This window comes from Acinonyx jubatus, chromosome A2 (assembly GCF_027475565.1).
Source record: "Acinonyx jubatus isolate Ajub_Pintada_27869175 chromosome A2, VMU_Ajub_asm_v1.0, whole genome shotgun sequence".
Lineage (NCBI taxonomy): Eukaryota > Metazoa > Chordata > Mammalia > Carnivora > Felidae > Acinonyx > Acinonyx jubatus.
The window spans coordinates 13,916,397-13,943,549 of NC_069383.1; the positions used below are offsets into that span (position 1 = coordinate 13,916,397).

The 27,153-nt window shown below is 37.6% G+C and overlaps 1 protein-coding gene across 5 annotated transcripts in view; it reads left to right on the forward strand.

Annotated features, from left to right (window-relative positions):
* Positions 1 to 25,898, forward strand: part of BRAF (B-Raf proto-oncogene, serine/threonine kinase) — a 161,614-nt gene extending 135,716 nt beyond the window's left edge. For 2 of the 5 annotated variants that reach the window (XM_027075614.2, XM_027075616.2), the window contains 7 exons: positions 3,768 to 3,814; positions 4,639 to 4,757; positions 8,335 to 8,466; positions 15,251 to 15,385; positions 18,354 to 18,404; positions 19,302 to 19,455; positions 25,726 to 25,898. In XM_027075614.2, coding sequence (XP_026931415.1) covers positions 3,768 to 3,814; positions 4,639 to 4,757; positions 8,335 to 8,466; positions 15,251 to 15,385; positions 18,354 to 18,404; positions 19,302 to 19,455; positions 25,726 to 25,748 — 661 coding nt within the window. In that variant the 3' untranslated portion in view covers positions 25,749 to 25,898. Of the gene's footprint in view, positions 1 to 3,767; positions 3,815 to 4,638; positions 4,758 to 8,334; positions 8,467 to 15,250; positions 15,386 to 18,353; positions 18,405 to 19,301; positions 19,802 to 25,725 lie in introns of those variants that run through there. The other 3 variants (XM_027075615.2, XM_027075617.2, XM_053217993.1) reach the window with 2 other exon arrangements.
* Positions 25,899 to 27,153: the final 1,255 nt, after the last annotated feature.

Sequence of the window (27,153 nt, forward strand, 5' to 3'; positions counted from 1 at the left end):
CGTCTACAAGATAAGACATCTTACCCAAGGTCAGAAAAGAAAGATACACCTACAAATATAGGATGGGGAAACTGTTGTGTAGGAGCAATGCAAGAACAACCCTGTAGGGTTGGAACTGAATACAATTTTAATAGAAGTCTGTAGAGTGACTGTGGCTGCCATAATACTCTCAATAATGGCTGATATAATTTTTTAGCCCACATAAGGAAGATGAAGATGAATTAAATTTTGTTTTGTTTTTTTAGATTCCACATCTAAGTTAGAGCATATGGTATTTGGATTGCCCTGTCTGACTTGTTTCATTGCAGATAATGCCCTCAGGGTCCATCCATGTTGTTGCAAACAGCAGGATATCCTTTTTTGTGGCTGTATAATACTCGTGTGTGAGTGTGTATGTGTGACATTTTCTTTATTCACTCATGAACACTAAGTTGTTTCTGTATCTTTGCTATTGTGAAGAATGCTGCAGTAAACATGAGGGTGCAGATGTCTCTTTGAGAGCCTGGTTTAAATTCTTTTGGGTATATACCCAGAAATGGGATTACTAGATCATATGATAATCCTATTTTTAAGTTTTTCTGAGGAACTTGCATACTGTTTTCCATAGTGGCTGTACCAGTTTACATTGTCTTCAACAGTGTACCCTTGAAAGAGTTCCCTTTTTTCTGCATTCTTGTCACTACATGCTGTTTCTTGTTTTTTTGATAATAACCATGCTAACAGGTATGAGGTGATAGCTCATTGTGGTTTTGATTTGCATTTCCCTGATGATGAATGTGCTGGACACCTTTTCATGTACCTGTTGGCCATCTGTATGTTTTCTTTGGGAAAATGTCTGTTTTTTAATCAGTTTGGGATTTTTGCTATTGAGTTCTACAAGTTCTTTATATTTTTTGGATATTCCCTTATTAGATATATGACTTGCAAATATTTTCTCCCATTTGGTAGGTTGCCTTTTCATTTTGTTGGTGGTCTGTGCCGTTTGCTGTGCAGAAGCTTTTTCGTTTGACGTAGTCCCAGTTGTTTTTTTGCTTTTGTTGCCTTTGTTTTTGGTGTCAAATCAAAAAAAAAAAAAATGATTATCAAGACTGATGTCAAGGGCCTTGCTACCTATTTTGTTTTCCCTAGGAGTTTTATGGTTTCAGGTCTTATGTTCAAGGAGAAAATTAAGATGAGAGTCGCCCTAGTTTGTGTTGATCGGATCAAATCTAGAGTATTGTATTTACTCTTGAGGCATCATATTAAGCTCTTAAAAGAATGTTAAAAACCTGAATCTTGGATAATAGCTTGAAAGAAGTAGCATAGAGAACAAATTTTGCTAGATGATTTGCCCAGCTTTCAGATTAAATGATTCTGTAGGTGGATACTTTTGCTTCAAGGAAGGAAACTCCCAAGGGAAACCTATCAAGAAGATGTGATACTCATTTAGTTTATAGCATGTTTTTTTCTTTCTTGCTACTGTTATAAACCTATAAGGTTCTCCTTAACATCTTTGAAAAGTTAAGAAGGGAGTCCAATTTGACTGCTTTAAATAATGGATAGACTTCTGTATAGTCTATAGTAAAGTTAATTTATTCTTGTTCCCTTCCCTACCCTCAACCAGTAAAGGATTACCCAAGGATAAGGGGGTGCTATTTCAGGTTGCAGCTGTGTATGACTTTGGCCTGTGTTGGATTTGTATTGTCCACCTTCTACTAGGGTGATATCACTAGCTCAGCACTTGTATTTATATCTTGTTAATTATCTAGTACTTTCCCAGTCAGAATTTTTTTCTCCCCTCAACCCTCTGGTTACATTTCTATTTACTTTACTCTTGCTATATTTCTTTGTAACAGATTCGTTGAAAAAATTGACACCATCAGGAACACCTTTATCTTCTCTTATAACTTAATCATGCTGCCATATAGTTCATTTCTACCACCCATTTGTTGTTGTGTTTAATTCCAAAGAAAACAATCTCTTTTCAAAGACCAACACTTTTTCTGTGCATTAAATACCAGATCTCTGACCAAAGCACCAAGCTCCGCCACTGAGCACCATCACCATTTGTTCCCCTTTCTTTCTGAAGAGGAGACAAGGCCTCCCCATCTTGAAAAAGCATTTGATTGAGGCCCCTTTTTCTCCGTCTGTACCTCTCTCTGTCACTGCAGAACTTTTTAAGCAAATGAGACCCATAAATGACATCATGTTTTCCTTCAACATAAGAGAGAGCGGGTGATATAGTGAGATTGAGTTTAAGAAGTCATGACAACAAGACAACTTTAAAATGCAGTAATCTATGCAGGAAGTAAACTGATATGAGAGAGGAATTGGAAGAGAAGGGGTTACTTTGTATAAACAGTAGTTTGAAATGAAAATTTTGTCTGAGAAGAAAGTTTCAAAATCTTGATCTCTGGGAGAATGAGGAAGTTTAAATGAAGATGTAAAAGCATAAGTAAAGCTTAATCATTGTAAATCTTCCATTTTTAACTGTTTATTACATAATTTTGATTATACCATTTAGACTTTAAAGTGTCATTTTAAAGCAAAATTTGTTTCCTAATGGTCATTGTCAAATTTCAGAAGTCTCCTGTATCTTTTCTCTGTAGTATCAAATGAAGAAAAATAACTTTGACTAGAATATTATATGCATTTCATTGTAGTTGACTCAACAGACATGTTGAATACTTACCATATGCCAGGCACTGTGCTAGGCCCTGGAGATTAAACAGAAGTAAAGTAGGCAGAGCCCTTTCCCTCAGTGAACTCAAGCAGTTTTTAGGGGTAACAGATAATTTAAATTTATCATCGACTTTAAAATAGACTCACTGTGGACGTTATATAGCAGGTGTCCTCCTCACTATTTTTGTCTGTTTTGAAAATTTATTCTGTATTACTTAATTTTCTCTTATTATATGCTATTTTAAACTAATCAACAATAGGATTATTTACTGTGGCCATTAGTAGCTAATTTAAGATTAACATGTCTGGTAAAGCTTCTCTGTATTTTTAAGAAGGTATTTTAGGGATGCTTGGCTGGTTCAGTTGGTGGAGCATGCGGCTCTTAATCTCAGGGTTATGAGTTCAAGCCCCATGTTGGGTGTGGAGATTACTTAAAAATAAAATCTTCAAAAAAAAAAAAAAAAGAAGGTATTTTAGTAATGTATACTACTACCTTTAAAATGGTTTTATCAATCAAATCTTCATATTCTGGTGGAATTTACATTCTGAAAAGAAAACCAAAGGCACAGAGGGAAAAATACATGAATCAAGCTGTTAAATAATTACTACATAAGTGAACACTGAAAGATCACTTTCAGTTGAGTTAATCATGGGAAAGCTTCATTCAGAAGTTAGAGTGAGCGTTCAGTCTTAAAGGATAGGAATGAATGGGGGAGAATAGAATGAAAGTTCATTTGGGGATGGGTTTGGGAGGGGAGCATTGATCACAGAGGTGGGATTAAATATCAATGTCTGTTGAAAAGACACGGATAAATAGGCTTGGCTGGAGTGAAAGGTTTGTATTGGTAAATAGTAAAAGATAAAGCAAAGTCTTTTAACACAATACAGGATTTTGGCTGTACCGTAATAGTAATATGTTCCTATAATCCTAAATTCATTGACCGTTTATTTTAATATTCTTATGTAAAGAGGTTATCATAATGTATAGTTTGCAGTTGTATCATAATTTTGAATAAGTCTTTATTTACACCCCTAAATATGTTCTATAGATTTGGAGGCCAGAGTCTTTACCCCTACTCAGGTTGAAATGATGTTTTGTTTTTCAGTTACTTACACGCCAAGTCAATCATCCACAGAGACCTCAAGAGTAATAGTATCCTTCCTGAAATTTGTCTGCGAAGTTTGAAAACATCCTGACTTTTTCTTCTGCATTTTGTCTTCACATTATGTAAAAACAATTTTCATGCTAAGTTCAATATATTGTAAAGAGAATTAATAAACGGGTTTGCATGAGAGCATACTGAAGCAGGATATTACCACCTGCTTTTGGTTTCTGAACTTTTGAACATTATCAAAAAAATCTACCAAGTCTTTCTAACAGTAGTACTCTTTTGATTGCGTGCTTCCATTCTGACAGTTCCATAAAACGGAGAGTTGCGCATCTGCCCCCTCATTTCTGTCAGTGCTCTGACGCTGCCCCCCAGTGGTGCAGATGTAACTGAAAGTTGTAACTTACGTAACAAGGAGGTGAGAAAGACATTATTTTTCCTTCTTCCTCCATAAACCCAGCTCAAGACCCTGTCCGCCAACTAAACTTCGTTCCGGTGAAGAACCTTTGTGTCTTTGTCAGCAATGCCAAAAGAATGGATCTGTGTTACTGAAATCTAATGGGAAAGTTTTCACGATTTCCCATAAACTCAGGAAAGCATCTCACCTCACCCTGCCACATTTCAAGCCCCAAAAATCTTAAAAGCAGGTCACATAGGCCAAACAGAACCAATTATTTTTTAAAACATATTTGTCAACTTTAAGAGGAAATAGGAAGAACTGTACTTTTTAAAGGAATATCATTATTACCAAGGAAAGAAAATCATATTACAGGCTTATAGAAATTAGATCTCTTACCTAAAATTTTCATAATGCTTACTTTGATAGGAAAATGAGATCTATTGTTTTCCTTTACTTACTACACCTCAGATATTTTTCTTCATGAAGACCTCACAGTAAAAATAGGTGATTTTGGTCTAGCCACAGTGAAATCTCGATGGAGTGGGTCCCATCAGTTTGAACAGTTGTCTGGATCCATTTTGTGGATGGTAAGAATTGAGGCTGTTTCTCCATTAATGAAATTTGTGGACCCTGCGATGCTGCTGAACTACTAGAAAATCATTGAAGGTTTCATAATGCGCAGTATTCACAAAAATCAATGTTGATCTTATTTTTTATGTAAATAGATTTTAACCTTTTTCTTTATCTTTATAAAAAGTATTATGATACCAGTTTCAGTACATTTCAAACAAAATATATGTATTTTATAAACTGTTTAAATTTTACCCAGAATTGGCTCTCTAAAATATCTTGTGTTCAAAATGTTCTGTGTACCCTGTTGCAAAAAGAAAAAAACGAGTATGCCATTTAAGCAGGTATGATCTGCAGCAGTTATTAAGGTTTTGCTGAGAGAACTCCTCTTTTTTGAGAGAGAGGCTGTTTCACAATCTTATTTAAGCCTAAATTGGCAAGTACTTCCGTTAGACTAGAAAGAACCTATCATTATGGGGCAGCTGGGAGAGGAAAGACCAAAAAAAAAAAAAAAAGGTAGATTTTTAACACTGTCAGCCATGTGCTGCCCTGCATAGCTCTTGCTTTATTCCTATTTCTGCTTTGTTGGAAAAAAGGGAATGAAAACTTCAGTTACTTTCTGCAGGCTCTGAAAAGGGCAGGCGTAGGAATCAACCTCTAAGCTAGCCGTTCTTAAAAGGGACTCTGAGACCCTTTTGGAGGTCTTCAAGGTCATCCCTGTGTAAAGCCACATTTGGTTTCATGTTCTTCAGCCAGAAATGACACATCACAACAGATTGAATGCAGCAACAAATATGTGTCTGTAGCTGACTCTGTTAAAGCAGCCAAAGAGAATTGCAGTACTGTTCTCGCTGAACTGTTTTTGGGTTTGAAAATACACTTTTCATTAAACACGGGTCATCTGTATTAACATCGAATGGCTGTTGTTTTATTATTTATGGAATTACTAAATATTTTAACAGTTTCCCTGTTAGGTTTAAAAATGATAAATACCTATGTATGCCCTTGGGATCTTCAGTAATTTTCAAGACTAAAAGAGGCCTGAGACAAAAAAAGTTTGAGAACCGCTGCTCTCAGCTGAATATAGGATGTCCCCAAACCATTAGTGCAGTTTGAAGGTTTAAATAATTGAATCTGCACAAAGACTTTGGGACACGATGCTGGAAACAGAAAAGCTGCAAGGGCTCTTGAAGCCACATTTGCGTATATCCCCCGAACTATCCATAGCAGTCTCCAGGAAGGGAATTCCAAGATAGATGTCTGAATCAGTGAGGAAAACTTAGGGTTCAATTCGGCTATGATTTCTTGTAATAGTAACTGGAGCTAAGGCAAAGTAGCAAGTGGAAGGAGCTCACTGGACTTAGAATTAGGAGATTGGTACTTAAGTGCTCTATTTGACTCTTAGCCTGCATGTTTGTTAACCTCCACCACGTCTCTCAATTTTTAATGTTGGTTGGACTAGTGGATTTCTAATACCTTTTCTGTGTCTAAGATTCAGTAATTAGAGCTAGCTAGGTTTGTGACTTTGATTATTCTAATTGTTTAATAAATCATTATAAACCAGGGGCTAATTAATAATTGTAAACTGGATCTCACGCACCTTTAAGTCATACACCTTGTTACAAGATGGCAGTGTATCCTAGGAAGGGGTGGGCTGGCAGATATTAAGTACTGAAATTATAAAACCTAATATTAAAAAGAAACAATTAATACATGTTTTAAAGGTGTGTTGATCTTAACTAGTGTGGAAGAGAGGCTCAGTTAAATCTCCAGGTTTGTCCTTTTTTCAAAAACCGTAGTTTTATACAGTTAGTAGATTATTATACATAAAGTGTTACGTTTTCTTCTAATTTCTTTTTTGTGGATACCTAGGTAGATTGGTTCATCCTTTGTTCTATCAAGCTGAGTTCTAATACGAGAGTAGCCAATAGTACACTTAATTATTGAATAAATCCTTTTGGGTTGATAGTGCCTTCAGAAACAAATATGGAACATCCGTAGACAAGAGAGAAGAGTTGGGTCAGGACTAAGGTTATGTAATTCTCTGAACTATTTACAATAGTCTTCTCAACCTTGTTTTATTTATCTTAGAGGGGAAAGACACCTTTGTGAAAATTTTTACAAATTAAATCATTAAATTAATTGAGGATCTTAAATCACTAAATTAATTGAGGATTGATTATGCGCTTCTTGTAAATAGATGACATACAACTTTACATCAAGCCATCTACCAACAACAGTGAGGTAAAACTAAATTTTAAAAAGACATTTAGTTCCTCAACTGATTTATTACTCTCTTCCTCTCAAAACTGTGTTCTGGCTTTTCAGATTGTGTCTATCATAACCAGCCTCTCAGTATTCTGGCTTGTTCACTATAGCACAGTTGTATGTGGTTTATTTTGTACTATATTACTAAAAGCAGTTAGTAAGATGTTTGACCAACGTAAGTAGACAGTCTTCTTCTATGCCCCCATCCTTCCATCAGGGCCTCTGTACATCTGTCAGTGGTTCTCAACCTTGGTTAGACATTAAAATCATCTGGGGAACTTAAAAAAACAACAGTGCTTGGATCCCCTCCCCAGATTCTGTTCTAGATTGTAGTCTGGACATTGAGAGGTTAAAGTCTATACAGGTGATTGTGATTTTCGGGTGAGGCTGAATGTCATTGCCTGCCTTTTGAGAGAGTCTGACTGGCCTTACCCTGACCTGTGACCAGGAATCTTGTTCCAGGTCTTCCAGCCATTTTTGCAGTCAGTCCAGGTTTTGGTATCAAAGTAACGCTTTCACAAGAGTTTTTATTTATACTCTGCAATTTCTCTAATGAGACAATTCTTCCAAATGAAACAGAACAGAAGATGCAAGGTGAAGTAATTCCTTTAAGCTAATATTTAACTGACCATCTATTGTATTTTATGTAAACAGCCAAGAAGAAATTAAGTATTAGGGTACAGTGAGTGAAATGTGTAAAAATGTAGCAAATATGCTTTGGTCTATAGCTTTTCCCAAGAAGCAAGCAGCCAAGATTCTTTATACCATCTTCTAAGTCAACCTGCTGTCTCTTGCTTTTGTTAATAAAGCATCCATGGCATGTTGACAATGCTTTTGGAGGCAGGAGTTTTACCAGTATTCTCTAAGGTGCCCTGACACGAGGAAAACCATTGTACCAAGGGGGAAAACCAAAATTCTAAGGCAGTTACCATAGTGGTTGTGCTACTCCCAAACATGAACACAGATCTAATATTTCTTTACTGAATCAAGAATGGGAAATGGGAACTGATTCTTGATAGGACTAGTCCTGGGAAGGATTCAAATAGCAATGACAGGATTTTGTGCTGAAAGAGGATGGCTGATAAAATTATAAAATCTTAGTAATGCACATGGAATCTCGGGTAATACCACCTCTCTCAGAGTTTACCAAGCATTTTTCTTCTTGATCAGTTCTACTTCTTTGCCCATTAATAAGAGAATTGATTGCATATTAGATGAATTATTTAATGACAAAAGCATTGTTCTGGGAATTTTAATCTGCTTTTCAGTCTATTCAGTTGAAGTTGAAGAGTAAACAAGAATATTTGTCTTTTTGTGTTCTGACAGGCACCAGAAGTAATTCGAATGCAAGATAAAAACCCATATAGCTTTCAGTCAGATGTATATGCATTTGGGATTGTTCTATATGAATTGATGACTGGACAGTTACCTTATTCAAACATCAACAACAGGGACCAGGTAAATCTTTACCATCTCTTGGGGTTTATTTTACTATATGTATAAAGAGTCCAGTTTGGAAGCAACTGTGTGGCTCAGTCGGTTAAGTGTCTGACTTCGGCTCAGGTCATGATCTGGAGGTTTGTGAGTTCAAGCCCTGCAACCGGCTCTGTGCTGACAACTTGGAGTCTGGAGCCTGCCTGCTTCAGATTCTGTGTCTCCTCCTCTCTCTCTCTGCCCCTTCCCTGATTGTGCACCTTCTTTGTCTCTCTCTCTGTCTCTCTCTCTCTGTCTCTCTCTCAAAATTAAATAAAAAAATTTTTTAATTAAAAAAAAAGAAAGACTCCAGTTTGTTGCAAGAAAAGAAGCATTGAGTCCGGGTAGGCGTGAAAAATAGATATCTTGATCTTTGTTACCAGTTTTGGAAACTTTTGGTATACTCTCAGCAATAGTAGCTGCATGTAAGGCCTCTCCTTGAAAGCTCAGTGCTAAGTGTTGTAATGGAGTATACCTCCTGATGTTCTGACTAGAAGCTAGAGCTGCAGCAGTGGGTGTTGGTCACATCTCTTGACTGAGCTCGGCTAGAAGGAGGCGCTGCCGCTGCAGCGACTGGGCTTTATGCCGCCTCTCTGTTCCGTCACGGCTTGTGCTAAGCAGCCTGGCTGTGCTGTTCTTCATATCGGATTCTTGTGAAATTAGTACGGTTTCTCCCTTTTGTTAACTAGGTAAATGGAAAGACTTATTTCATGCTTTCCATTTTTCTAGAAGGAGAATTCTAATAGGAAATTTTTGTACTTATTTCTTCCTAAGTTCCTGTTCTCTGTCCTTTACCTCCCCCCCTGCCCCCAGTACCCAACTTAGCCTCAGGCAGCTCTTTGCCTTTTCTGTCCCAGCCACATGAAATTCACCAGGACTTTGACACTAACCAAGAAAATGAAATTGTCTTTACTAAAATTATCTTGTATACCTCAGTATGTAAAAAAGTGTGTGTGTGTGTGTGTGTGTGTGTGTGTGTGTGTGTGTGGAGAGAGAGAGATTGCAGCAATTCCACCATTAATATATTAAAAAACAGGGGCTCAGTCAGTTAAGCGTTCGACTTTAGCTCAGGTCGTGATCTCACCGTCCATGAGTTCGAGCCCCGCGTTGGGCTCTGTGCTGACAACTCAGAGCCTGGAGCCTGCTTCAGATTCTGTGTCTTCCTCTCTCTGTGCCCCTCCCCCACTCGTGCTCTGTCTCTGTCTCTCTCTCTCTCTTTCTCTCTCTCTCTCTCTCTCTCAAAAATAAATAAACCTTTAAAAAAATAAAAAATAAAAACAATAGTTGACCATATAAACTATAAATAATACTTATACTTTGTACTGTGGTTTGCATCAGCATTACTTGAGTAAGGGCTCCTGGGTATTTCAGTTGGTTAAATACCCAACTCTTGATTTCAGCTCAGGTCATGATCTCACAGTTCATGAGATTGAGCCCCACATTGGGCTCTGCACTGACAGCTTGGAGCTACTTGGGATTCTCTTCCCCTCCCCCCTCCACCTCTCTCTCTCTCTCTCTCAAAATAAGTAAATAAACATTGAAAAGAAGAAGAAGAATTACCTGGGTAATTTGTTTAAAAATAGAGATACTAGAGCAGATTCTGATTCCATGGAGTGAAGTGCAAGCACTTGCATTTTTAATAAGTTTGCCAGGTGATTTTTATACATACCGAAGTTGAGAATCCCCAATCCAAAGAATAAAAAAAAATCCAACAGTGTGACTGTGGTATGTGTTTTATCATAAGCTCTCAATCTAATGAAATGATAGTTTTTAATTTATAAATGTGTTAACTTCATGTAAGTTGTGTGTGTGTATGTGTGTTGGTCATCAGTTCAACTCTCCATCTTTTTGGTAATAACTCTGAGTATCTTTCTCTCTAAGAACTTCAGCTAGTATGTGATTTCAGAGAAGTAGTCTCAGTTGTCCTGTACTTTGTGGATACTTGCTGAGTGACCAGATGGCCCCTTACCCAGAGTGCTCTGGATTCTATGTAGATGAAAAAAGTGATTTAAATGACTGTTTCTACCAAGGTCAGCACAGAGCTAGCTAATTGGTTAGTTGCTGTTTGGTCTTTCTAACTACTACGTAGCTTTTGAACGTTGAATACTACCTTTGAGTGTTAAAAAAAATCTGTGACCTGATTCCTAATTACCTGACATTTTAAGCCCTGCATGAAGCATAGATTCAAGATAGACCAAACTACTAGCGAAAGAGCGTAGTTGACCCATTGCACTCATTGGACTTGTGACAGATTCTAGATCACTGAGATGATTGATTGGATGATGGCAATCTGAGTAGCAAGGTTGGTTCTAATTTGCACACTTCCTGTGCCCTGCCTCCTACAGTCCTATTCATTCAACCATAAGACATAATACCTTGTGCCATGTTCATTTTCCTGTGCATATTACTTTTCTACAAGGGAAAAGGGAACTTTACAAGGGAACTTTAGTTTTAGTTGATTTATCATAGAGACCACAAATAAAAATTTATGAATCTAAGATCTGCATGAAATCCAGTGAATACTTCTGTTTTAATAAAATAATACATTATGGAAATGGGTATTATTATCTCCAAAATATGGATAAAAAGCAACCCAGAGTTTTGCACTCATCCACTTCTTGGCATTTTAGGTGCTTTGTCTTCCACAGGAGTATAATAAATGATGTGGCAAGGGCTTACTCTCCATAAGAGAAGTAATTGAGTGACCAACAGAAGGGTAAGGCCTTTACTGGTTAATTCTGTCTGGTAGTAAGAACCTTCTGGAATTTGCCAGTCTGAAACCAGGTTGAATATTTGATAAAGAAAAAGGAGGGTGCCTGGGTGGCTCAGTCAGTTAAGTGTCTGACTCTTGATCTTGGCTCAGGTCATGATCTCGCAGTTTGTGAGATCGAGCCCCACTTGGGGCTCTTTGCTGACAGCAGGGAGCTTCCTTGGGATATTCTCTGTCTGTCTGTCTCTCTCTGCCCCCCACCTCAAAATAAATAAATAAACTTTTAAAGAAAGAAAGAAAAAGGGGGTCAAAGAATAATATATGCACTATCCCTCACCCCTATTCTATTTCATTACTTCTTGTCTGCTTTCTTCAAATGGCACTTTCCATGGAAGTCCCTTTTGGGAATTGCTAATTCTAGTCATCTTCAGTGACGTAACCCCAGCTATTGCTCCGTCTGTCCCCTTGATTTGATTTTTCTTTTTCTCTCGAACTTTCATCACCATGGCTCTCAGATTGGACTCCTGTTTGAAAATTTAGGAATATTCTTCTTTCTCATGGGAGATAGGACATCTCCTTCTTTACTACGCACTGTAGGAACTGTTCCTGTGTACTCTTCCCCCCATAGTCTCGGGTGGCAGGTTTTGCCTGTAAATTTAAAGCAGGACTCTGGTTAAGAAACTCAGTGTAATGGCCGACCTTGGACTCATGACCTGGTCACTTTACCTCTTCAGGTGTCTTTTTTTTTTCAGTTATAGAAATAGGAAATTGCACTAAAGAATTCGTTCTGGTTGTAAAGATCAGATTCTTTCCTAGAGCAGTTCTCTTAGTGCTTCAAGGGATGGCCATCGTATAGCAGGCCTTTTGCTTTCCTTACTCTAGTGCTGAAATCTAAGAAATTGCTGTCATTTTTTCCCCCCTCTTTATCCTTCCATTTTGCTCTCTAATCACCCTGCTCTTTCCTCTTCCAGTGCAGCTTTTCTACTGAGTTGGGATTAATAATGCACTCATTTAGGCTACATGTATTGACTCTCTGTCCTCATGGTTTTCTTTTCTTGGAGTAGAAGTGCTGTGTCATCTTAGAAGAAAATAACAACTAATTTTTATCTGTTATTTTAAGTACTGTTACTTAAGTCTGTTATTTCAGTTACTGTTGGTGTATAACAAACCGCCCAAAACATAGTGGCTTAAGCAAATTATGAATCTGCAGTTTGGACTGCTTTCAGTGAGTAAGATTTATGTCTGTGTCCCATTGTGTTGCCTAGGGTGCATTCATTTGGGTGTTAAAGGATCCACTTCCAAAATGGCTCATTCATACCTCTGACAAGGTGTGGTGCTAGCTGTCTGCTGGAAGCTTGGTCAGGGTGAAAGGCCAAGGGCTTTAGTACTTGTCGACATGGACCTTTCTATGGGGACGTCTTCTAGAAAGTGTGGACTTTGTTAGAGCCTGGTGGCTACGTTCCAAGCACAAGCTCTCAAGAGATACAAAATGATGAATACCAGTATCTTACCTACACACAAATTATTTCAATAAGAAATTTTCAAAGCCTACTATATGCAAAGCACTATGGGATATAAAGGAATACAAAGATGAATAATACACAGGCCATGCTTTTGGCGGAGTTTACCAATCTGTTGAAGCAGTGCAAGGGGAGGGGGTGATGAGAATGAGTAGACATTGTGCTCCAGTAATACAGAGGCACGAATCAGGGGGTGGAGGTGCCAGGAGTGCTGAATGTGGATTGAGAATGGGAATAACCAGTCAGTTCCAGAATTTCAAATTGAACTGCTGATTTTATCTTTTATGTGCCCCTTAAATCTTCTGCACATGAATTACATCTTGGAGAGTCTTCCCTTTAAGTTTAAGTAATTGCCAAGAATGTGATTTCCTTTGTATTATATTTTTTCAAAGTTTGATACGGCTCTTTTTTAAACATACTTTTATACTTTCAAGCCTTTTATTGATCATTCAAATAACATCTCTGCAACAAAAAATATGTATTTAAGTTTAGAATTACAAAAATCTTTCCTGTGACTTTAGTCTTTGAAGGTTAATTTTTTAAATTCTGAACTATGCTTCTATTAATGAGTATTAATACATAACTGATGAAAATAATGTAAGTTTTGGTATATAGAAATAAAGAAGGTAAAATTTTATTGGAAATGTGTGTCTTAATGAACATATGGGGCTTTTCTCTTCAGTTCATTCATGTATTTGTGGATAAATAGGCTTTTGCTGATATGAGAAAGAATTAAGCACTGAGCAGTATTGTTCAGGTAGATACAAAGATGGGAAAGTCAGGGATTTGTTGTACCCACATGTACAGTTCACTGGTCCCCAAGACCACACTCAGACTCAGTCGCTCATTAAGTTTGAGAACTCGCTGTAGGTTGTTAATGCTTACAGTTATGGTTTAGTGCAACAGCAGGATACAGATTAAAATCAGCCAAGGGAAGAGGCACATAGGGCAGAATCCAGGAGAGTTCCACATGTGGAGGTCACAGTTGTCTTCTCCCAGTGTAACTGTGGACCGCACTGAATTCTCCCGACAGCAGAACACTGCCAACCACAGAGACTCTCTTAAGTCCAGAGTTATCACTGGGGCTCTGTCAGGTAGATATGGTTGACTACCTCTGTGGCTGGCCTTAGTTCTCAAGCCCTCTGGAAGTCAAACTGGTACTATATGACTCAAAGTCCCTTCTATAAGCCCCCAGGTAAATAAACAGAAATACTCTCATCAGGCAGGACATTCCAGACTTTTAGGGATTATCTCCTAGGAGCCAAAGGCAAAGGCCATCCCTTTTTCTGGGCAAGATAAATTCTTTACCGTACACCATATCACTCAGTTAAAACTCATGTCTATAATGTACCAAAAAATTGCATAATAGCTTGTCACTGAGTTTTGTAATCAGCTGACGGTTCAGTTAATTTTACTGAGAGCAAAGATTTGGAAACTAGCTGTCTTGCAAAGGTATTTGTTACCCATTCATGAAAGCCCTGTTAAATACCAATAGTGTCCCTTTGGTACCCCAGCAGTTTTACACCTTGGTGCAATGTGTACTATCGTTACATTTCATGTGGGTAAAAAAGGTATGCTTTTTACAAAGCGGGAGTAGGGCAGTTCTGCCAGGGGAGATGGAAGGGTAGCTGCACACTTGCACCGCGTGGTCCTCGAGCACATCTGCTCTCGGGTCAGCACTGGTTCTTACAGCACTGAACAGGGACTAAGAGCAAGTTAAGAGACCAGGCTCGACTATTCTAAAGTTTATAAGCTCCGGCCTGTAACAAGGGATCTCTTACTGGCTGTCCACCTAGCCACTAGGCTGTCTGTTGGAACTGTTCCCTCTAAGATCAAACCCCCCCTCTCTCCAAGACTTCTGATGTCTGTCTCTGCCCATTATCAAAAGAGCTGAAAATTAGAAAGTTAAGAAATTGGAAAAATTATAAATCTCTGCACCCAGGGAAGACAAGCCTTTTTACTTTATTAAACAGAAAATTTCAGTTCCCAGATGGTTTACCTTCTTTTCTTTGGAGGAGGCTGTGATTCTCATATCTACATAACTAAATGCCCCATATCACCCATTTCCTCAGCAAACAAATTTAAAACGCAGATGCCAAAACACCTGCTAAAAAGGTTAACGTTTTTAGTTCCAGCTACATATATATAAAGGACTCAGTATGATGCCCAACAAGGACTCAGTAAAATACTCAAGTAGAAAAGAGGCACAGCCTGATCTGTGTCTCATGATTGATTACCCTGGCAGTGGGAAATGGATTGGGGAAGGAGAGACCAGAGACCTGGGGAGCGATTAGCAGACCTTTACGACAGTCCATGGGACATGATGTTTTCAGTTGACGGCCCGTGCAGTGTCGGGTCCCCACGATAAGATGTGTGAGAATCAGATTACTAGCGTTGTGTTTCTTAACTTTTTATTAAGGGAAAATGTACACGCAGAAAAGTACACATAAATGTGCAGCTTGTTGAATTCTCAATGTTGGAGTATTTTTCAATTTATAAGTGAAGTTGTCTGATTTGTTTTTTTTTATTCCCTCCCCAGATAATTTTTATGGTGGGACGAGGATACCTTTCTCCAGATCTCAGTAAGGTACGAAGTAACTGTCCGAAAGCCATGAAGAGATTGATGGCAGAGTGCCTAAAAAAGAAAAGAGATGAGAGGCCACTGTTTCCCCAAGTAAGAAGAAGCTTGATGTTACCTAAGAGGACAGACTAATACTCAGATGCAGATTTTTAAATACTTTCAGGGGCACACAGTTTTGTGTTTTATGGATTTGGATGCCTTGTGATCATGTGCGGGCAGCAGAGAAGTAATTGCACAGAGATGATTTTATAAAGGTTGAACAGTGGTACATCTAGAAACCTGGAATCCCAGGACAGAATATTCAGAAAGACTTGACTTTGGTCTAGCAGTTTTCAAACAAAAATTTTTGGTCTCACACACTTAAAAATTATTGAAGGCCCCCCAAAGAGCTTTTGTTTATATAAATAGTACTTGCCATTTTAGAAATTAAAACTAAGTTTTAAAAATGTTGATAAGTTTATTTAAGCGTAATAAAACCATTACATGCTAAATAACATTTTTATGAAATTAAAAAGAACTACATTTTCCCACCAACAAAATTAGACGAGTGGCATTGTTTTACCTTTTTTGCAAATCTCTACAAAAAGAAGACATCTGGATTCTCTGCATTCATTATGCTGCAGTACCTTCCACCGTGTAGCTTCTGAAAGCGCCACTGACTTTTGCGAAGTAATGACAGTGAAAAAGGCAGATAATACCTTAGTGTTACTACGAAAATAGTTTTCCCACAGACTGCACTTTGAGAACTACTGCTTTAATTCTTCTTGGTGGTAAGATAAACACATTCCAAGCTTCCCTACATACTGGGTCTTTTGGAGGAACGTTTCCACCTGGAGCAAAAAGAAAAGGCAGCTGTTGGTACTGTCTGCCTTTCTCTGATTCTTGGAAAATGACTATCACTTTTGTCTCTTCATGTTATAAGGCTACAGCCCTGAAGTTCATAATCTTTCATTAAGCTTCATGAACTGAAACTAAGTACCTGAACAAACTTAGAAAGTTTAGGTATTGTAATATAAATTGAGTTTTTTATGATGCTTAGGAAGTTCCTGATAGCACCACATAAATAGGTCTTGATAAATCAATACAGTTTGCAAGTGGGAAGTGCTAACTCCCTTAATTATCCAGCTACTGTAATCACGGAGTTGGTCTTTTGTGAACCTTCTGCCCTTGAATGCACAGCGCCAGCTGGGTCTCTTAGACAGAAGTCACTGTTACAGGAGCTAGTGGATCTTTTATGCCCATCTAAAGAATTAAAGACCCAGGGCACCTGAGTGACTCAGTTGGTTGAGTGCCCAACTTCAGCTTGGATCATGATCTTGCAGTTTGTGGGTTCAGGCCCCACGTTGGGCTCTGTGCTGACAGCTCAGAGCCTGAAGCCTGCTTTGGATTCTGTGTCTCCCTCCCTCCCTCTCTGCTCCTTCCCCACTCACACTCTGTCTCCCTCTCAGAAATAAACAAACATTAAAAAAAAAAAAAAAAAAAAAAGAATTAAAGACCAGGGCGCCTGGCTGTCTCAGTGGAACATGCGACTCTTGATCTCAGGGTCATTAGTTCAAGCCCCACGTTGGGCGTGGAGCCTACTTAAAATTAAAAAAAAAAAAAAATTTTTTTTTAAATAAAGAATTAAAGATAGAATTTATAATTTGAACATATCTCTCAGGGGCTGCCTCAGCGTGGGTAGATCTAGGTCTTACGTATTGGAATTCTAAGTTACTATTTTGAGGAAGAGTTATTTTTTTTTTTAACCCAGAAAACCACTGGTTGAAGATATCAAAGTAAAAGGACCAGTGCTGTTGGCCATTGTCAGCAGGCCTCCTATACCATGTTCTCATTTCATATTCCAGGTGCCAGAGCTTCCTGTTTAACCTGCTTGGTGTACATTAATAATGCAAATTATATCCATAGGACCACTTTTTTTTTAAGATTTTCTTTTTTTAAGTAATCTCTACACCCAACATGGAGCTCGAACTTAACAACCCCAAGATCAAGTTGCATGCTCTACCAACTGAGCCAGCCAGGCGACCGACCCACTTTCTGAGTGGTATTAAAAGGGACAAAATGTTCATATTTCTTTTTTTTCTTTCAAAATGTTCATATTTCTAAATATAAGTAACATTTTATTCCTTGCATGATATCAGAAAATGAAATGCATATCTGAATTTTTCAGATTATTGAAGGCTACCTTAAGTACTGTTTTTAATTTTTCATTACAGGATCTCTTTTCACACTATACAAAAACATAAATTTTAAATGGCTAAAGATTTATATGTAGAAAACAAAACCTTAAAATAGGAAGTCATTTTTTATAACCTTGAGATAAAAGGCTTTCCTTATAAGCAAGAGACAAAATCCAGAAATTATAAAGGAAAACATGAGCATGTCTGACTGCAATAAAAGTTTTTATACTTCTGTATAATAAAAATAGTATTGAAAGGTAAACATAGAAAAATAATTGTAGCATGTATATAATAAAGTATAAATACTGGTATTATATAAAGGCCTCCTACAAATCAGTAAGTAAAAGATAATAGAAAATGAGCAAAGGATATGAACTGGTGAATCATAAAGAAATACAAATGGCGAATGAACTTAGGATGTTAAAAGTTCTGGGACAGTCAGTAAAATGTAGAGTAACAGTGAAATACATTTTGATTTTCTCTCTCAGATTGACAATATCCAGCATTGGGAACGATGTTGGGAAGTAAGGAAGAGCCTTCCTTGTAAATTTTTTAACAGTGTTGTTGGGAATGTAAATTGGTTTGGCCTTTTGAAAGGACTTGCTAGAATTCATAAACTTAAAATATATATACTTTGTGCTCTGGTAATTCCACTCCTGAAAAGGTATACTACAGAGCCTGCTTCCACAAGTGTTCAGATATAGACAAAAATGCTTACCATTAGGAAAAATTAAAAATCAAGGTAGCTCTCTAGATGGCATGGATGTTAGGGAGGGGGAAAAAAAAGAAAGCAATGCAGAAAAATATGTATAGAATGATACCACTTTAAATGGTGATGAGGGTGGGGATGGGCTCTGTTTTCATATGTGCATGTTTATGCATAGGAAAGGTCCAGAAGAAAGTATAGACTCTTTAACAGTGGTTACCCCTGGAAGGTAGGACTTATACTTTTTCTGTATTATTTGAATTTTTATTTGTGTGTTATGCTTGTAATTTAAAATGTTTTGTAACATTGCTTCTTTGCCTTATACTAATCATTATACAGATTATAGTTTAACTTTTAAAAAAGTTTTGGTGGCTCAGAAAAATAATAGTGATGGCTGCTAAAGTTTTATTGAGTACTTACTATATATTCTAGGCATTGTGCCAAGCCTTTTACACGTCTCATGATTATGAACATCTGTTATTATACTGTATGCCTTCAAAGTCATAACCTGTTTCTTTGTACCTTAAAATATGCTGAGTTTCTACATTTTGTGGATTGGTGTCTATTTGTTGTTTTCCTGTCTTCTCCTTCACTCTTGGATTGTCACCTGTCACTTCTCACTCCTGTGCCACTAGCAGTCTGGGTCATTGAGACCCTCCTTTTAATCATGTATGTGTAAGACATTTCCTATTACTGAGTTTCTTAAAGAATGAGTTGCTCTGATGATTCTGTTTGTGAAGCCATATAGTGCTTTACTGATTTATGCTCCTTCTTCTTCCCAAAAGGGACTGTGGTCTGTGGGATAGGTATATAATTGGTTTAAAATTTTGTATTATTTACTGTTCCAAGGCTGGCAAATAATCTAAAATGTAAATAAAAGCTAACTATAGGTTACTTTCCCCATTTATTTTACAGAGATTAAAGCCAATGGAGTTTGGTAATAATCTTTTCTTTGTAAGGAAAAAAATACCAATTTCTTAAGCATTTAGGATAATACTCAAAACAGTGTAAGATTTCAGGTGCTTTCTTGTTAAGTATGATGCGGATATTAAAGATTAACACCACCTAGATTTTCATTCTACTTTTTTTCTTTTTTTCTTTTTTTCTTTTTTTTCCCCTTTTTTAGATTCTTGCCTCTATTGAGCTGCTGGCCCGCTCATTGCCAAAAATTCACCGCAGTGCATCAGAACCCTCCTTGAATCGGGCTGGCTTCCAGACAGAGGATTTTAGTCTCTATGCTTGTGCTTCTCCAAAAACACCCATCCAGGCAGGGGGATATGGTGCGTTTCCCGTCCACTGAGATAAGTTAGATGAGTGCGCGAGTGCAGGGGGCTGGGGCCAAGGAGGTGGAAATGTGCATGCTTCTGTACTAAGTTGGATAGCATCTTCTTTTTTAAAAAAAGATGAACCAAAGAATGTGTATGTTTTTAAAGACTAGATATAATTATTTCCTGATCTAAAATGTATACTTAGCTTTGGATTTTCAATATCCAAGGGTTTTCAAAATGCACACACATTGCTGAACGTTTGCAGTACCTCTTCTGGAGGCTTTACTTCCTGTTACAAATTGGTTTTGTTTACTGGCTTATCCTAATTATTAAACTTCAATTAAACTTTTCTCCTGCACCTTTTGTTATGAGCTATCACATGTCCCTTAGGGACTCGCAAGAGCAGTACTGCCCCCGTGTATGGGCTTGCAGGTAGAAAGGGGATGACAGGTTTTAACACCTGTGTGAGGCAAGGCAGTGCGAACAGATCTCATTTAGGAAGCCACGAGAGTTGAATAACTTATTTTTATTCTTAGTATTTTTTCTATAACTACTTTTTATTATAACTTGGAAAATATGGATGTCCTTTATACACCTTAGCAATAGACTGAATTTCTTTTTATAAATTATGGGTGCAGGTAACCAAAGACATTGCTGAGGAGTGGATGTCTGACATGAGTACTATGGTTGAAGCTTGGATTTTTAGTGGACAAATGTCATAAATTGAGGTTCCTTTTAAGTAGTATTTCCTCATTACTAAAGGTGTCATATACACATGGAAGGTGAATTTCCTTACAAATGCATTGCCTCCTCCTCCCCCAAAAAAGCTTAACAGAATTCTGTGAAAGTTTTGGGTTTGTTTGTTTAGATGTCTTTAGTTGCCAAACAGCAAGGTCACAGACTTCTTAAATATTGTTACTTCAGATTATACTTCCCTCTCATGCCTATTTTAACAATCCCCTTATCCATGTGTCTCATAAAATTTGTGTTCCGTATGTTCTTTGCCCAGAAAGGTTCTTCTTCTTATGAATGAATGCTATTCTTTTTTTAATCCCATGGTACGAAGTATTTGTTAGAGCTAATACTTAACATTTTCTTATGTAAAAAATGGCTGTATTGTGGCAGTCATTAATATTCTTATTGTGAACCAAAATCTCACTGGAATCAAAAGTGAAAGAGGCAGTATTGCTGGCGTCTTATCAAAGAGATTACCATCTCTACTTGTGAGTCATTGCCAAAAGCCAGCCTCTTAAATACATTTTCATTTATTCGGTTTGGAACTGTGATGATTTTTAAATATAACGGACAGTTCAGGGTTATGCAGGCACACAGACAACATCTGCGTAAATACCATCCTTTGAAGCCAATAAAGAAGAAAATTGGGAAGACTTTAATGATATTTTAGTTCTTAGGTACCACAAATAAGTTTTTAAAATACTTTCTTGGGACGCCTTGGTAGCTCAGTCAGTTAAACATCAGACTCTTGATTTCAGCTCAGGTCATGATCTCACGGTTCGGGAGTTTGAGCCCCATGTCAGGCCCTGCACTGACGGTGTGGAGCCTGTTTGGGATTCTCACCCCCCCTCTCTCTGCCCCTTCCCTACTTGTGCTCTCTCGCTCTCTCTCTCAAAATAAATAATTAAAATAAAATAACTTTCTAATTTGAATGGATGAAATTTCGTCCAGGAAAACTACCCAGTGAGAAGCATGGCATACCTTTGGCCCCTTATTTGGGCAGTTTAAGACAAGTAATACCATTCATGTTATTCAAAATGGATTCATGCCTTTCAATTTAGGCAAGAGTAGTGGAAAAGAACATTTCTCATGTTTTCAAAAATAAAAATGAGAAAGGCATAAAAGAATAGAGCATGTTGGAAAACATTAAAGTGTGGGATTTCCAAATCCTCTAGTGACATTAAAGATGTGATTAGTAGTGGGGCGCCTGGGTGGCTCAGTTGGTTAAGCGTCCGACTTCGGCTCAGGTCGTGATCACGTTGGGTTCTGTGCTGATAGCTCAGAGCCTGGAGCCTGCTTCAGAATCTGTGTCTTCCTCTCTCTGCCCCTCCCCTGCTTGCTCTCTCTCGCTCTCTCTCAAAAATAATGAATAAACATTAAAAAAAAAATTTTTTTTTAAAGATGTGATTAGTAGTAATTACTAAATGGGGTTTTATTTATCACAAATTGAATAGCAAGCATGTAGCTGATAAAGTTTTTACATTGGTCTGTGGAATGCTCAAAGCTTTGGAAAGCATTTTAAGGCACAGGAATCAAATGATCTTTATATTGATACAGTTCTTTTTATAGTTCTTCACTATACTTGCTTCACTCATATTTTCTTTTCTTTGCTCACCGTTTTTTCCCCTGACTACCCCCTTCACTGAAAACTACCCAGCAACCCCACTGTCTGCCTTTGACTCCATTCAGTCTCCTCTGCCAGAGGGCATTGCTGAGCTCTTCCAGCAGCGCTGTCTCACACTCTCCATTGTGCCTCCAAAGGGTCACCTGATAGCTCTCTTGTATTCAAACCCAGCCCCCTGGACGTGTTGTGGAAGAACATGAAAAATCTGGCAGAGCGAGATGTTTAGAAAGCGTGGATGCAGAGGAGTAGGGAGCATTAGAATGACATATGGTAGTCTCCTTTTCTGTTCTTTTATGCTGAATTGTAGATGCTTTCTCCAAATAAAGAAAAATACCGTTTTTCTAACCATATGTGGAGTCCACCTCTCTGACTAGGTAATTGAAACAGAAGGACATTCGTTCTCTTATGACCTGCTCTTTTTCTTAAAACCTGAACCCTCAGATATTTTTATTAAAGTTGATTTCCTTTCTCAGCAGACAGGCTTTTTATAAAATTTGTTTTACATGTTAGGCATTTTACTAGTCAAGTGGTGAGGACTAAGATTTTTCATCTTGATTTTTAAGTAGTTGAGGGATCACAGCATTTAATCAAATACTTTAGGTTGTTTATTTTCAGATATTAATATTGTACTAGGCATTTACATACTAAAGCATTAGTTACAATCATCCTCTTGGGGGCGCCTGGGTGGCTCAGTTGGCTAAAGGCCCCACTTCAGCTCACGTCATGCTCTCACAGTTTGTGGGTTCGAGCCCCACATTGGGCTCTGTGCTGACGGCTCAGAGCCTGGAGCCTGCTTCGGATTCTGTGTCTCCCTCTCTCTCTGCCCCTCCCCTGCTTGCTCTCTCTCTCTCTCTCTCTCAAAAATTAATAAACATTACAAATACTTCTTAAAAAATCATTCTCTTTAAATAGAGACCATGTAACACAGCAACTTAAATGGCCTCTGACTCAAGTGAGTCGCTCTCGATGTAAGGAAATGAACTGCCTTTGTTGCTTAATATTATGAAACGGGTACTTTATGGCTAAAACATTTTATCAGTTACAGTCTGTTAGATTGAGAATTATTGAGTATTTCTATAGCACTTTTTATTTTATTAAATACTTCATCTCTCCTGTGATAATTTCTCTTAAGAATTTAACAAGTCCAGTGTGTCCGTGCCAGAATGTTATACTTTTGAAACTTCCTTAAAGGTCACCACAGAGAAAGAATGGGACTTGCTTTAGTTTCAGATGACTGTCCCCACATCTAAAGCAGTGATCAATTTGTGTGCAAAATAACATACTAGATTTTTCATAGCATATTTTGTCTTTAAGAAGTATACATCAAATTATATGTATGAGAGCCTCTGAAATACATTCAATTCTGGACTAAAAGATAATTATTTCGTAATATCTTAAAACTAGTTAATAAAATCCTTAGCTTTCAAATAAACAAATCTTGATGTTTAGAGTATCTAAAATCACAGGTCCTTCCCAAGTGTTCTCTCCCCTAATCTTAACTAAAGTCACATGGAAAATAGAACTTAGGTTATTCTTAGCCAGAATAGAGATGAAAAAAAAAGTTTCATTTTGGCCTCTGATTTTTCAGGCAACAGTTAAGTTAATATACCAAGATTTCAAAAAGCCACATAGTATTCTGGGTGTTTCACTTCAAATAATTGTTACTACCTCAAATAAAATAGGATAGGGGATGGGATAATAGAGATTTCCAGATACGCAAGAAGGAATATGCTTTTTTTTTCCCAAAAGCAGATCCATCGCCTCTTACCCCCCAATTTTTCTTAAATTTCTCCATGATTTCAGGGTCATATATAGAAAGAGTTTTATTGGTCCCTAAACTCTTGAGTTCTTTTTGTCTTTTTTTTTTTCCTGGACCTGAAGTCTGTTGATGTAAAGAAGTGCATTCCTTTAGAAGCAGCAGACAGTGGTAGAATGATCTTAACTGTTTCCTTTACTGGCGTATGATTTGCAGTTTGTTGGTAAGAGTTTGTCCTTGGGCGGTTGTTTTGTGATTTTTTTTTTTTCAAGGCTCACATTTTTAAGTTTGTAGAGTAAAACACTTCAACAAAGTGGAGTGCCTAATCATAATTAATGGACAACATCTGAAGATTTTTTCAAGTTATTTTTTAATGCAGTATATAAGATTTAACTTAGAATTTTGTCACTTTTGATACTCTGTCACTTAATAGATTAAAATTTAGCCATTTTTTAAAATAAAGATTTCTAAGTAAATCCTATTTTCACATTGGCTTCCTTCGATGAGATTTAGATTCTGCCAGATACAGTGATTACTAATTAGAATGTTGGAAATTGCTTTGAAGAAATGTATTAAAATACTGGAAAAAATAGCAACCTTAAAACCATAATGCACTCAAGCTATCAGCAAAGGTAGTGTGAATGTTTATACATTTCTAGAGTCGCTGTTAACAGCCTCCTGTGGTTATGCTATATTTGACTCCCCAAAGTCTTAGTAATTTGGCTAATTTTTTCACTAGTGCCATATTCCCTAATCTTTTTAACTTTAAATATGAGGTAATAATTCTTTTACCCTTCCTTGACCTTTTGACTCACAATGCCGTGGTTACTTCCTTGGTGAAAGGAATCCTTAGATAGAAAGACAGTTTCACTATGTGCAGTCCAATTAGTAATAATATTCAGAATGGGAAAACAAATGATTAATTATTGAAAATTGTTTAGGGGTGTATTAATAGTGAAAACTCTTCTTCTCCACCAGACTTGCATTTTAACTCTGCCATTTTCTAGCTGTGAGATAGCAGGCAAACTACTTAACTATTCTAAACCCCCAGCTTGCTTCTCTACAAACTAAGAGAAGGAACAGCACCTGCCTTATAATTATTGTGAGGCTCAGATGCAAATGTATGTAAAGTATTCACTGATGCACCTCGCATATGACAGGCATTCAAACAGTCTCATATTAGTCTAATCGACTAATATTACTAGCCTGCAGTCTGAGGGTTCTGCCATCCAGTCATTAGCAGTCTGTTGGGATATACCAGTGTTCTCTAGTAACCAGTTGGAATCTAACAGCAATTAGAAGATGGATAGGTTATTCCTAGATTATATAGCGTATTCATGTTAGTGATTGCTTGGATCCTCATCACACAAGCTGCTACTACTGAGAAACGATGTTAAGGCTGGCTAAATTCCGAGAGTTGTCGGTTATTAACCAACCCCCCAAAATTAACTACAGTGTATATAATAAGAAGAACCAGCCTCTAGTTACAAGTAGAAGCTATGAACAAAACGATAGATGAAAAATAATGGCATGAACCCTCAAAGTCGGTAAGCTAACGGAATATAGGACCTCAAAGGGACTTTGTGGTTTAAAGAATTCCTTGTGCTGACAGTAATGTTCAGTCACACGTGCCTATGTGTAATATTTTGGTAGTTTAAAAGGAAATGAACTAGAAAATGGACAGTCTAGATTTTCTTTCCTTCAATCAAATGTGTCATGTGGACAAATCAGCTGACCTCTTATTTTTATCTTTTTCCAAATGGGGAGAATTCTTGTTTCTTCCTTTCTAATCTAATAGTGGCATTATAAAAGTGGAAATGAGGTGATAATTGGGGGGCAAAGTATTCAAATCAGACTTACTATTTTACAATCAGTTTCTGAGAAATTTTGTTCGTTGCAGTGCTTTTCAGCGTGACTAGAACCATAACATGTACATCCCCACTGGGAAGTTACTTGCAGACTTGATATGTAATTGATGTAACTGAACCCTACTCTCTATACTGTCAATTATCTTCTTTTATGGGTTTCAGCCATTTTTGCTTTTAAATTAGTTATGATGATGCTAGATTTGTAATAGATAGCTAGTCACCTTTCAGTGAGGCTTTTCTGGGTCTCTAGGTTATTTGAGATAACTTTTTTAAAATTAGCTCTTGTCCTCCCTCTACAGGAGAATTTGCAGCCTTCAAGTAGCCACACCATCATGGCAACATCTACTCTTATTTCTTAAGTCTTGTGTTCGTACAATTTGTTAACATCAAAACACAGTTCTTCTGTTCCTCAACTCTTTTTTTAAAGATACAGAATTTTCAATGCATAAGCTGGTGTGGAACAGAATGGAATTTCCCATCCAACAAAAGAGGGAAGAATGTTTTAGGAACCAGAATTCTCTGCTGCCAGTGTTTCTTCTTCAACACAAATACCACGTGCATACAAGTCTGTCCACTCCCAGGAAGGAAGAGGAGAAAGCCTGAGTCCTGACCTTTTGGTGGTCAGGCATGATGGAAAGGAGCTGCTGCTACAGCTTGGGAGATTGGCTGTGGAGAGCCTGCCGATCGGCTCTGCCCTTCTAACCGCCAGATCCGCGTGTGGCTGGTCACCTGACGGGGCAGTTTGCAATCGCCAAGCATCGTTCTCTTTCCTGTTCTGGGATTTTGTCGCGGAGCTCTTTCCCCTAGCCACCACCGTTCATTTCTGAGGGATGGAACAAAAATGCAGCATGGCCTTTCTGTGTGGTGCATGTCCAGTCTTTGAAGCATTTTTATCAAGTGAAGCTGTTTTATTTAAATGGAGAACGAGAGGTGAGGACGAGATCCGTGTTGGTGTAGAGGAAAAGGGGATGCTGCATCTTTTTCCTGACCTACTGGGTTTCTGGCCTTTGTTTCCTTGCTCACTGAGGGTGTCTGCCTAACCGCGCAGGCTGGGACGTGCTGGCACACATTGCCTTCTTTTCTCACTGGGTCCAGCAATGAAGACAAGTGTTGGGGATTTTTTTTTTTCCTCCACAATGTAGCACATTCTCAGGAAAATACAGTTGATATCTTCCTCCTAAGCTCTTCCAGTCATCAAGTACTTATGTGGCTACTTGGTCCAGGGCACAAATGCCATGGCGGTATCTATCTAATTAAAAGCCTACAAAACTGCTTGATAACGGTTTTGAATGTGAGACATTTATGTAATTTAAATGTAAGGTACAAGTTTTAATTTCTGAGTTTCTTCTATTATATTTTTATTAAAAAGAAAATAATTTTCAGATTTAATTGAATCGGAATAAAATAATACTTCCCGCCAGAATTATATTCCTGGAAAATTGTATTTTTGTTATAGAAACAACTTTTAAAGAAAGATCGTTATCCTTTTCTCTACCTAAATATGGGGAGTCTTAGCGTAATGACAGATATTTATAATTTTTAAATTAATGGTACTTGCTGGATCCACACTAACATCTTTGCTAATATCTCATGTTTTCCTCCAACTTATGCCTACACTACATCCTCCGTCCTCTTTCCAGTCTTTATCTGGAATATGCAACCGAGAATAAAAATGGTGGTGTCTCCATTCATTCTCCTTCTTCCTTTTTTCCCAAGCCTGGTCTTCA